Here is a 12294-nt window from a genome sequence, read left to right as displayed (position 1 = left end):
AATCACATTAATCAATCAAACATCCCTATAATAATTTTTTATAAGGAATACTATAAACCCTAATCCTAATTAGATCTTAAATGAATCTATTACATTATAAAAATGTTTAAATCTAAAAAAAAAAAAACTTCAAATCACATGGATTCAAATGAATCTCTTATAAACCCAAATTGCAGATGCTAAGCTCTTGCATCAATTTTCCATGAAAGCTTTCCTGCAGAAATAAGCATCCCAACTCCCAAGCTCTTCTAGTGACGATGCGGCAGTTTTAGTCAAAGAAGTATCTCTGTTTCATTGGCCAGTATTTCATTGTCATTTCTAACTCACGCAAAAAAATTAAACCAATGGTTGACACAATCAATTCTAATATATATGATATTTAATAATATCAATTGTAATACTAATGATAAAAAATATGTAATAACAATACAGCATGGAGCATCAACAACTTCCTTTCTTTGAGCAAAGCATCAAGAATTTCTGGGCTTCCTTCTCATCCATGGAGGATTCCTGTGGCGGGAAGATTGGCTTCTAGGAAATCTCACTGGTCCAAGTTGGTGCGCTGTTTTTGGGGTCTCTTGTGATTCCGTGGCTCTCTTACTCGGGCGACGGTGGTGGTGGGAACTGTGTGGTTGGTTGGAACCTTTTCATGATGCTTTGAATATTAGAATTACCTTAATCTTAATTGAATCTTAAATGGATTTATGACATGATAAAATATTTAAATTTAAATAAAAACCTCAAATCATCTTAAACTAAATTAGATCCAAATGAATCTCTAATAAACCCAAATTACAGCTGCAAAGCTCTTGCATCAATTTCCAACTAAAGCAGCCTGCTTTTTCACCCAGTTTGCACCCTCCGACCACGACCACGCAATGGCTCTGATGTTCATTTTCCATCAACCGATCATTTGAAATAGGATGTGTTATGCATTCAATCTTAGCCATCCAGCAGAACCATTTAGCCATTGATTGGATGGCTAGGATTGCAGATATATGATGGAACCGTCCTATTTCAATGATGGGATCCGTACGTGTTCCCACTGCTCCTTCGATTCTCACCCCCATGATTGTCTTTTCCGGAAGAAATAAACATCCCAACTCCCAAACTCTTCAAGCGACGAGGAGGCAGTTTTAGTCAACCAAGTATCTAAGTCTCATTGGCCAGTTTTTCATTGTCACTTCTAACTCACGAAAAGAAAAACCCAATGGTTGACACAATCAATTCTAATATATATGACATTTATTAATACCATTCTCAATAAGAATGATAATAAATATGTAATAACAATACAGCATGGAGCATCAACAACTGCCTTTCTTTGAGCAAAACATCAAGAATTTCTGGGCTTCCTTCTCATCCATGGAGGATTCCTGTGGCCGGAATCAGACGGCCTACAGAAAGCTTACCAAGATTGGCTGCAAGGAAATCTCACTGATCCAAGTTGGTGTGTTGTTTTTGGGGTCTCTTTTGATTCTGTGGCTCTCTTACTCCGGCAATGGTGGTGGTGGTGGGAACTGTGTGGTTGGTTGGAACAGGTTCTTCTCCTCATCGACCTATCCTCCCTCTCATCATAAGGTGATGGTTTCTTTGCTACACTTCTTTCTTTTGTTTTATGATGATCACGATAAGTTCTTTCTTCCAAGGCTTTTTCTTTGATGACCCAAGGGGTTTGGCGTAATGGGATGGGGGTGTAGGCTGTTTTACAGGCAGTCTAGGTTCAAATCCCATCAGCGTCACCACCCTACGTGAGCCAAAGCTTGGCGACTCCTTGGAGTCGAGGGCATCGAGGGGTAAGCCTTAGGAGTTTTATGCTAACACAGGACAGCAACCCTAAGTACGGCAGGATGAGCCACCACGGCTAGGTCTCTGCGCCTGGGGCGGTTTCTCTGAGTTATAAAAAAAAAACTTTTTCTTTGATATTTTATTTGACAAACTGGTTGAGCAGTATAATTTTCATGAACAAAGAAGAAATGTGTTTTTCCCTCTTACATTCCTTTCAATGTTTGCTTTCATTTTGGCTGTTTTCTCTCTTGCAATCTTCTTATAAGAGTTTTATTGTTCTACCATCTGCAAGTGAGGTGAAATGGCCATAATTCTGATATGAGTGTTTTGTTTGTCATAACTAAATTCAAATCCAAACTGGTTGGCTCTATCTGAGAGAGAGAGAGAGAGAAACGTAGCTCGGATACTTTTGTAAAATAATTGCAAGTAGCCAATGTGCTTTGATTGTCTTGACCCCACAATACTACAACTATGCATAAAACTTCCAATATTGATATTTTTTGGGTTAATACATACTAAATATCAATTAAAACTTCCAATTGTAAAATTTGCAAATATTTACCACTTAAAATTTCAATTCTGTCACTTACAAACTAGCTGTAACTCCCCGCTATCTTATTTTTATTAACCTGTATTAAATACCATTGAATTACTTCCTCCATGTTTTCAAAAAATTTATCTCTTCGTCCACCAAATCGTTTCAGGCTAACGGCATTGATGGTGAAAAGAAACTGACCATTATTTCCTTTTCATGGAGAGCCTCAGGCAATAAGGGGTGTAACATAAGAAGATACAGCATTTGCCAAATAATTTAGTTGGCTCCCTTACACAAGAAATCTAAATTTGTAGTGTAATATAGTTGTCCTATATACCAAATAAAGAAAGATGATTGGGAAAAGTCCAGCCATACCCCATGAGAGAGAGAGAGAGAGGTAGTCTTGGACCTTATCAAATTTGACCCGGTAAGAAAAGTGGTAATCGGGGTCCTGTGTCAAGCTGAAGGCCCAGGATGGAATCCACATAGGGCAGCTGTTGTTCTGGTACGGATCCGCCTATAACCCCAGCTTGCCTTTCAAAAAAAAAAAATTACTTAGACCCTGCTAGATGGAAAAATACCAGGTGCAATCACATTGCACATTTTAAATGTGCTGCTGCACTCAAGCACCCAACATCTGCTGTTGAGCCCCCCACAATTGACCGGCTGTATGGGAAAGATGAAGGGTGCTCAAGTGCAATAGCACGTCCAAACTGTGAAATGCAAATTACACCTGATCCAACCAGCTGGATGTAGGCCCCATATCTGACCCAGCAACAAAAGTTGTGCTCAATTTTTTCAAAATCAAGCGGCATTTACTCACAACAAACAAGGGCTTCATCTCTTGATTTCGAACTTGACCACCATGGTTCGAAATTCAGAGATGACATCCCATGCTGCAATATTGAAGCTGGATGTACCCCAGTTGGCAGGGAGGACCTTAAAGGTTTTACCAACCATGGCTAGTGATGGGGTGATTTTATGTGATATATATATATATATATATATATATATATATATATATATATATATATATATATATATATATATATATATATAAAGAGAGAGAGAGAAATTGGTAGCTGCTTACATGTTAGGTGCGAAATGATCCGTGCTAAATGAGTTTTTCTGCCCTTTCGGTATTTTTTCGCAGTTCCAACCCTATAAATGTGTCGGGCATGGTCAATTTATGAGAAATCCATACATGGATCATGTGTTTTGGATGAAAAAATGATATTTGGAGCTTAAAAATTTTACAAAGATTTTGGACCGTTGGTTTTTTTAACCTAATAAAACCCACCTCTGTCAGAATCGAATGCTTCAAGAGCTGATTCCAATAAAATCAAGTACATAGATCACAGCTGTACGGTCAGAATTTTAAAATAAAATGAAAAAGGTTGAAAATGTCATTTAGCATGTTCATTTCCCACCTAACGTGTGAGCAGCTACCAATCATTATATATATATATATATATATATATATATATATAGAGAGAGAGAGAGAGAGAGAGAGAGAGAGAGAGAGAGAGAGCTGAACATATTAGGCTCTCTTTTAAGTTCTTGTTATACCCCCTTAGGCCTTATAGTTTGAAGTGTTTTATGATAGATCTGAACCGTTGGATGTGTTTATTGTGCACAAATTAGTGAGAATCAACTCTTATGATCGATCATGTTTTTTTTGACGAAAAAATATATTTTTATGAGCTGAGAAAATTTGATGCCTTCATGGCCATTAATTTTGGATCATCAGAAAAACCTGTATACACATCAGATTCCAGTGATCCAAAAGCCGGTACCCACTAAACAAAACCTATAAATCACTTCTTCAGTATTGGATATGGAAAAAAATACCAAAAAAGTACACTTTTTGAAGGAGGCCTAATGAGGCCGAACGAGAAAGCGGATCTGAACCAGCCTTTTAAGTTGGACACTGTTTGGTTTTATTGCCTTGCCTGGAATCCAGTGAAACCAGGGGGTTGGGGTAACTTATATTTTCCAAGCTATACTGACCCAGATTATTGTAGTTTTCATTTCAATTAAAAAAAATGAGGAACAATTTCACTTCATTTATTAGAAACAGGCAGTTATATGACAAAAATAAAATCGCCAAGATTGACCTACTTTCCATCTTTATTTAGTTTAATTCATTTCTGTAAATTAAGTCCATTAAGGAATTAATCAGTTCTAGACTTTTAGTTTGCCTTGCAACACATTGAATCCAATCTTTTCATCGGATTTGAAACATAACAGACTTTAGTTTACAGGAAAAAAAAGAAAAATAACATGACTTTAGTTTCAAACTGCCTGAACGTTTTTTAACTTGGGATGACAACAAAAAATAACAAACTATAGTTTCAAACTGCCTACATGCATTTTTCAGTATGATGACAAGATTTGCTTGACTATGCTATTGGACCTTCCTTAAAAAAAATATATATTATACTATTGGACAGAGTGAAAGGAACATATTAGTTTGTTCTGTTTACTTGCATGCGTAAGATGAATACAAAAGTCTACTGATTTTTTTTCGAAAGAATACAAAGTCTACTGATTTTTTTTTTTTAAAGAATACCAAGTCTACTGATTATTCTATCAATCCTCAAGTCTAGTCTTTGGGTGATTTCTGCGGACACATGGTTCAGGCATGTGGCCAGCACCTTGATTCGGCCTCCATCTCCAGATATATAGTTTTCTAGTGAGAGGCTAGGTGGCTGTTGGACTAGAAATCCACAGATAGAATAATTAACAGAGTTAGGTTCAACTCATCCTCTGTCATTCCCCATCTTCATACTCCCCTTAAATCTTATGATGCAAATTGTTTTGATCAAATTCATGAGCATGGTTGATTTAATAAGAGTCGACCCTTGGATCACATTTTTTTGACAAGAAAATTGTGATTTTTTACATCACAAAATTTTGTGTTTTGTTAACCGTTGATTTTTTAACTGAATAAAACCTACACATAGGATTTCGGGATTTAAATTCCAATCTTCGGTAAATGAATGATGTAGAACACATCTATGGAGTCCGATTTGATCAAAATAACTTGCATTAATGAAATCACTAACAGGGGGTATCGTCAATCTAGCACCTCTCGGCCGGTAACAGCACATCCAAACCAAAGTGGTGGTTTCTCCCTGTCATTGAAAGAAAACTTACAAATTCGTCTCTCTACTCTGTGGAAATACTTTGACTCCTTTCACTAGAAACCAGTGACAGATATAAACATGTATACAATAAAAAGGAAACTGACTACCATCTACTTTCCTTACATATATAGAGTAGCCTCCCTGAAGATTTATTTCCATAAATTGAATCCAACATCCAATGAACCTAGTAACTTGTTTAAAAAAAAGTGGGATAAAACTAATTGGCAGTATATACATATATATATATATACTTTGTCTTCAAAATTTCATAAAAATCAGGCTCGTTGTTTCCCACTCTACTATCATGGAGATTTCTAGGGCTTCAGACATTTCAGCCTGTCAAAAGTCATTTGGAATGGTTTACAAGGCAATATCACTGGTGCAAATTTGTATTTTGTTACTAGGGTTTATTGAGATTGTCATGATGTCCTATTCCCGTAAATTGGATCCAGTCAAGTGCAATATCTTCCATGCTTCAACACAACACAGTTTATCATCCTATAAGGTATTGTTGTCAATTGTTTTTTCTTTTTTTTTTGTTAATGTTTTGTGATAATATTTTCTTTTCTGAATTATATTTCCATTATTTAGCAAAATGTTTGATCACTATAGTTTTAAAATTGATTTAGACAAATTTTTGATGCGCTTTTGTGTGAGTTCCATGGAATATATGATGTTTTTTTATTAATTTTCTTTTTGTTGGGGCACAGATGTTGGCTTTCAACATTGGTCGTAATGATTGATCCTTGTTAGGAATTAGAACATTCTTAGGTTCTAGTTTAAATTGAGCTTTATTAATCAAATTCTTTTGTAAAATTCATGAAAACATGATTTACAATTCGTGTACTAACGCCAGTTTCAGTTCCATGAAAAAGAAGAAAGATTGTTTTTTTTTTTCAGAAGGTTTGCTTCTAATGGTACTGATAAATGAGCTTTTTGTCAACATGGTCTGGTTTCATGGTTCTTAACATTTTTCTGCCACTAGAAACGTTTGGGATAATGAACTTGGCTTGGCTCCATGTGATGCCAAACATGCCCCAACTCCCAAGCTTTCTAGATCTTTAACCTATCCAATAGTTTCACAAAAACTGTTTTTTTTTTATAGTCAAAGGGAATAATTCCCATCAAGAGAGCAGATAGGAAAGTGATTTGGCATCCTCACCATCTACAAATTGCATAAAGACCATGGGGTGCTCGTGGGATGAAGCAATGCATGGTGAAGATGTCAAATCACTTTAGATCACCTGATCTACCCTCCCCCATAACGGACCGCACATTGGCTGGCCTCCTGTTCTCACCCCATCACACACTCTCCTCAAATGGGTCAGGTGTTGACCCATCAGGGTGTACCCAAATACCTAACTGCCAGATTCAAATTCAGGGTAGGTTTTTTTTTGGGTCATGAAAATGAAATCCCAGATCTGGTTACATATGTTTAAGGAGCTTACTTTCATTAAAAATACATATAAAATACTCAGGTGATCAATACTGGCTGAGTGAGATATCCAACAAAAATCATAACTCAAACTTCACCCACATATTAGTCGGCTTGGGTTCTGGTCGACCCAAATAATAATATTCAGGATGGCCTTTTTTCATGCCCATACCCAAAGCTCCAAAATGGCTCTCAAGTCGTGCAGCTTGGTTTGGTTTACCTAAAAGTACTACCAACTGATTATAAGTGTTTACTGTCACCTCATTCACAGCCTCGAAGCCAATGGGGTAATGGTTGTGCATGAACTATAAACCATCTCTGAAATTGGGTTAAGACTAATCTCTCTCACTCAACCAATTGGTTTCTTGTTATGTAGACACGTATTAGTTATCCCCTAAGGGCTCTGCTCACTGAAGGACATTGCAAGTTCGATATCTGGCAGGTAGGCCAGGATGCAAACAGATCGGATATGGTTGGGTATCTCACATATTTTTTGGGTATGGATCCTTTAAGTAAAATCCGAATGTGAATTCGGATCGGTTTCAGATCTGTTCAATCGGATCAATTTCGGAATTGGATCAACATTTTAAGTTGGATCTAGAGTTGATCCAAATTAAAATCTGACCCGAATGCATTTTTTACATGTAAAAAGAATGTTTTGTTCTGTTTTTTCCACGGATCCAGTACTATCACATGTATTTCTGATTCAGACTCTATCTAACCTTTTCAGATCTTATTCTGATCCAGATTTGGATCTAATGTTTTTAATTCAGATTTAGGTTTGGATATGAAAAGATCCGGCTTGAATCCGACCCATTTGCACCTGTAGGTGATGAGGAGACTTTTCTAGTAGGAAGGGGAAGGGGTATTGGGAGGGGTTGGGTTTTACACTAAGGACACCGAAACAGGGTCATGATCAACGTTGCACCTATATTGGGATCTCCAAACCATGATGGTGGGTTTCTCTTGAATATAATAAAAAAGACACCTATTAGTTAGAAAATTGGAAGAATGAACGTGAGTAGATCTAGTGATCGAGGCTTAATACTTTATAAGTGTTCGGGTCCAACCACTTGCTCCCACGTCAGTGGATGCCCTCTATTAAAAAGGGGCGAACACTTTATAAGTGTTGCGATCGATCTCCCTGTAACCTTAATTAAATGAGTGCATGATGTGGGCAGGGCCGGCTGGCCTCTTTGATATTTGACGCCTCCGCCTAGGGACTCAAATGATATATATATATATATATATATATATATATATATATATATATATATATATATATATATATATATATATATATATATATATATATATATATATATATATATATATATATATATATATATATATATCTGAAGACCCGAACTATAGCTTCTCTTGCTGCCCATGTATCAAAATTGGGTGAACCATTGGCCTATGCTGGAACTTTTCATGGTTGATGCATTATAGTTTAAGCTCATAAAGTTAACTATTGCACAAGGCTTTCTGTAAAAAAAAAACTATTGCACAAGGCTTCTGTAATAATTTATGATATAGGCAATCTATTGACTTGATATTCCTATGATTCAGATAAGAAAGGTGCCAAGGGACCCTCTTGATGCTGCACTGGAAAGAGTGTCCATGGAGAACAAGACCCTCATAATCACAGGGATTAACAAACCATATGCAGCAAACAACAGCATGCTTGAGGTCTTTCTCCAGAGCTTCAGGCAAGGAGAAGACACCCAGCACCTGCTCGATCACCTCCTCATTGCTGCTCATGACCAACCTGCCTTCGAGCGGTGCCAGCAGCTTCATAGATACTGCTACAAACTGGTCACAGACGGGGTCGACTTCGCAGGGGAGAAGCTCTTCATGAGTGAGGATTATCTGAAGATGGTGTGGAGGAGAACTCTCTTCATAGCAGATGTACTCAAGCGAGGCTACAACTTTGTCTACACTGTAAGTTAGAGAGAGAGAGAGCGAGAGAGCCGAAAGAGGATCAACATTAATACTCATGAAGATCAACAAAATGTTGAACCCATGAACCGAACAAAATAGAAAACAAAACTAAAATATAGAAAAAACAAAAGCTAAAGAAAAAAAAACTACAGACAGCTAGCAACAAACAACAAGGCCAGCTCAACCAGGAGAGAAAGAGAGAGAGAGAGTTAATATCCGGTCTTTTCTGACCCAAACCAAGGCGTGAGCAGATTCGGCGATCTACCCAAGTACTTTGCAAAAGTACTCCGTCCAATCACTGCTTGCCACATCCCACGCACGTGAGCCTGGACCAGGTGCAATCACATTGCACAAATGCAACATGCCGCTGCACCTGATGTTGTGCAGCCTGTTAGAGTGGGGCCCAACATCAGATGAAGGGTGATCAGGTGCAGCGGCACCAGGCATTTGTGCAATGTGATTGCACCCGATCCCAAGTCCACGCATGTCCTCCTCCTTCAGAAGGGGTCTTATGCTTTAAAGTACTCGGTCCGCATCACTGAATCACGCCTCAACCAAGACCCAGACCAAACTGAGCAATCCCTCAATCATGAACATCATCAAGTCTTAGCCCAACTACTTGGTGTCCGCAAACTCATCATCATCATCATCATCATCTGGTGCATGGTGGCACCATTTATTATGTCCAGGACAGGTTACACTCTTTCTAGGTCAGAGCCTAGTTAGAATCGAGACTTGATTACAGCTGAACCCCAACCTGACCCAGCATGAAAATTGAGTGCAATGTATTCGTTAGGATGACCTCCATTAGGACTCTACAAATTATCACAGTTGCAGGTGTTTTTCACATAATCTGAAAAACACTATATGTGTTTGTCAGTGCTTATTATATGTTAAAAAATGCTTAATGCCTTGAATCCAACTTATCCAAGGGAAAAGCCTAGTCCTTTATTTGTTGAAAAGAGAGACGGTTGGGATTTCCCATTAACAGGAATTGGAACAGTGTCCGGGTCTTCTTCTTACAACACATGGTTAAGGCTGCCTGCTTCAGTAAATCTTTATCCAATTTTTTAACAGAGTTAAAAAAATAAAAAAAGCATTGCATCTGTGCATAAATCTAGTACATGTTTTCTACTGAGTAAACAATGATAAACACATTTATGTATTCAGACTAAGCAAAAAACACATGCATCTATGATTTTTGTAAGGACTTATCAGGGTCATAACAGAAAATAAGACCTGCACATATGTGAGAGAGAATGCGTGTAAAATTTGAGCAGACCAAATTAGAAGTGGACTTAATTAGACATGGACGTAAGCCTACTCTTTTGCAAATCTGTTCTTTGATGAATAAGCACTGATACAATTAATGCTTAGTTTTTTTATATTTATAACCCAGAGAAACCGCATTCAGGCGCAGGGGCATAGTCACCATCCAGGTGGTGTAAAACTCTGAGGCTAGAACCCTCATCCCCAGGGACTATGCTGGGCCTATGCTTAGCTTGAATTGCTACTTTTGTGAAGGCGTGTGATATGTATCATGATATCATCTCTAGTTTGAACCTAGCTCTTTTCAAGAAAGAGCACGTGAGCAGATCAGGTCATATTGTATATAACCAATTTTTCCATTGTATTCAACCTTCATCGCACATCTCACTTGACTGAGATGCGCACTAGCCCTGCTCTCGCAGTTTCCAAGTGAGATGTGTGGTGGAGATTGAATGTAACCATTGATCGGTTATATACAATATGACCTGATCTGTCTACTGAAGTGATGTGCTACTTCTCAGTGGCTACTCTGTGCCAGCATACATGGGAATGTAAATTAAGTATGTATCCCATCATGTGATACATGAAGGGATCCATCCTACATTCAATCCTAGCCATTCCAACCAACAGCTCGGATCAGTCCACATTGTCACCTGGATGCAGACTGATCCTAGCTAGCCGCTCAGGTGCATCAGTTGGATGGCTAAAATTAACATCCTCTGTATCATATGTTAAGAGGATAGGATCCTTTTTCAGATTAGGTGCGCTATGTGCAACCAGACTCAACTCAAGACCTGTAGGTCTCAAGGCCTATATAGAAGCTGTGCTTATGAACTTAATTTTTTTTTAACAAGGAGAAACCACTTGTGGTTTGGACATCCATATGGCCGAGGAGGTGCCATGTTGATCATAACATTGTTTCAGTGTCTATGGTGTAAAACTCCGTAACTATTCCCCTCTGCCCACCAAGAATAGTTTACCATTAGCTTCGAGTGACACATGTTGAGTATGGAGCTCTTAACGTCCTTCAACTTGAATGCCTTAAGTTGACCCACCTAGCCAGGTGCATGGAGCCCTTGTGGAGGCGATTATGAGTTGCAACTAACATGACATGTTAGGATCCCTTTTCTTGCAGGATGCAGACATAGTGTGGTTTCGGAACCCGTTCAAGAGATTCACTCTGGATGATGATGTGCAGATGAGCTGTGATCAGTACAATGGCAGACCATATGACACTAAAAATTCCATCAACACTGGATTCCATTTTGTGAGATCAAACAACAAGACAATCAAGCTATACAATATGTGGTATGAGAGCAGGAAGAACTACACAGGCCTGCATGACCAAGATGCACTAGCAAAGCTCAAATCTAAAGGCCTTTTTGAGCAACTTGGCCTGAGATTCAGGTTCCTAGACACACTTTACTTTGGTGGGTTTTGCCAGAAGAGCAAGGACTTGAGGGAAGTGAACACAATGCATGCAAACTGCTGTAGGAGTATAAAGGCAAAGCTGACAGACTTGAGAGCCTCCCTTGAAGAGTGGAAGAGGTTCATGTCTACCAACCATGTGAACTCTAGTGGGTCGTGGCCTCTACACAAGGCTTGCATCAATTCATGGAAGATTAGGTCTAATGTAACTCGCTTGTAGTGTGATGGGCAACCTTGATGATCAAGAGGACTATGAATGTCTTCCAATTGATGCTGCATTGTTTTGTAAAAGAAAAGAGTTGTATGTGTAACTCATTGATATTAAAAGAATCATATACAAAGTTTCAATTTTTACTTCATTTTCTACGCCAGCAACTGAAGCTAAGCAAGGTGTATCTGCTGATTAAAAGATTGGAGCTGTTTTTGTAGACCCATGAGTCTACAACTTCTCTCTCTCTCTCTTTATATATATATATATATATATATATATATATATAAAACGAGCCGAAAGATGATCAACATTACCACTCATGAAGATCAACAAAATGTTGAACCCATGAACCGAACAAGATAGAAAACAGAAATAGAAATATAAAAAAAATAAGAAGCTAAAGAAAAAGAAACTAGATAGCAACAGACAACAAAGCCAAGCTCAACAAGGATCCGTTGGACTAGAAGGCACCACCGATGAGAGAACATTGATTAGAGAGAAGGGGAGGTCTCTAAGATGCATACGTAGAATCGCA

At 38.1% G+C, this 12294-nt stretch overlaps 1 protein-coding gene and 1 non-coding gene across 2 annotated transcripts; both read left to right on the top strand.

Annotated features, from left to right (window-relative positions):
- The first annotated feature begins 1289 nt into the window (after positions 1 to 1289).
- Positions 1290 to 11907, top strand: LOC149819108 (uncharacterized protein At1g28695-like). Its single transcript, XM_089985321.1, has 3 exons — positions 1290 to 1581; positions 8480 to 8851; positions 11256 to 11907. Exons 1-3 carry the CDS (start codon positions 1300 to 1302, stop codon positions 11766 to 11768), a joined length of 1167 nt encoding a protein of 388 aa, XP_089841447.1. The 5' UTR covers positions 1290 to 1299; the 3' UTR covers positions 11769 to 11907.
- On the top strand, positions 9800 to 9925 carry LOC149819109 (U6atac minor spliceosomal RNA). The gene has a single exon (XR_016427506.1). It is a non-coding gene; the product is annotated as a U6atac minor spliceosomal RNA (small nuclear RNA).
- Positions 11908 to 12294: the final 387 nt, after the last annotated feature.

This window comes from Nuphar pumila, chromosome 13 (assembly GCF_984573655.1).
Source record: "Nuphar pumila chromosome 13, dmNupPumi1.hap1.1, whole genome shotgun sequence".
NCBI classification, from domain to species: Eukaryota; Viridiplantae; Streptophyta; class Magnoliopsida; order Nymphaeales; family Nymphaeaceae; genus Nuphar; species Nuphar pumila.
The sequence above is the reverse complement of the archived record's forward strand: the minus strand, read 5'-3'. Positions and strand labels throughout refer to the sequence as shown.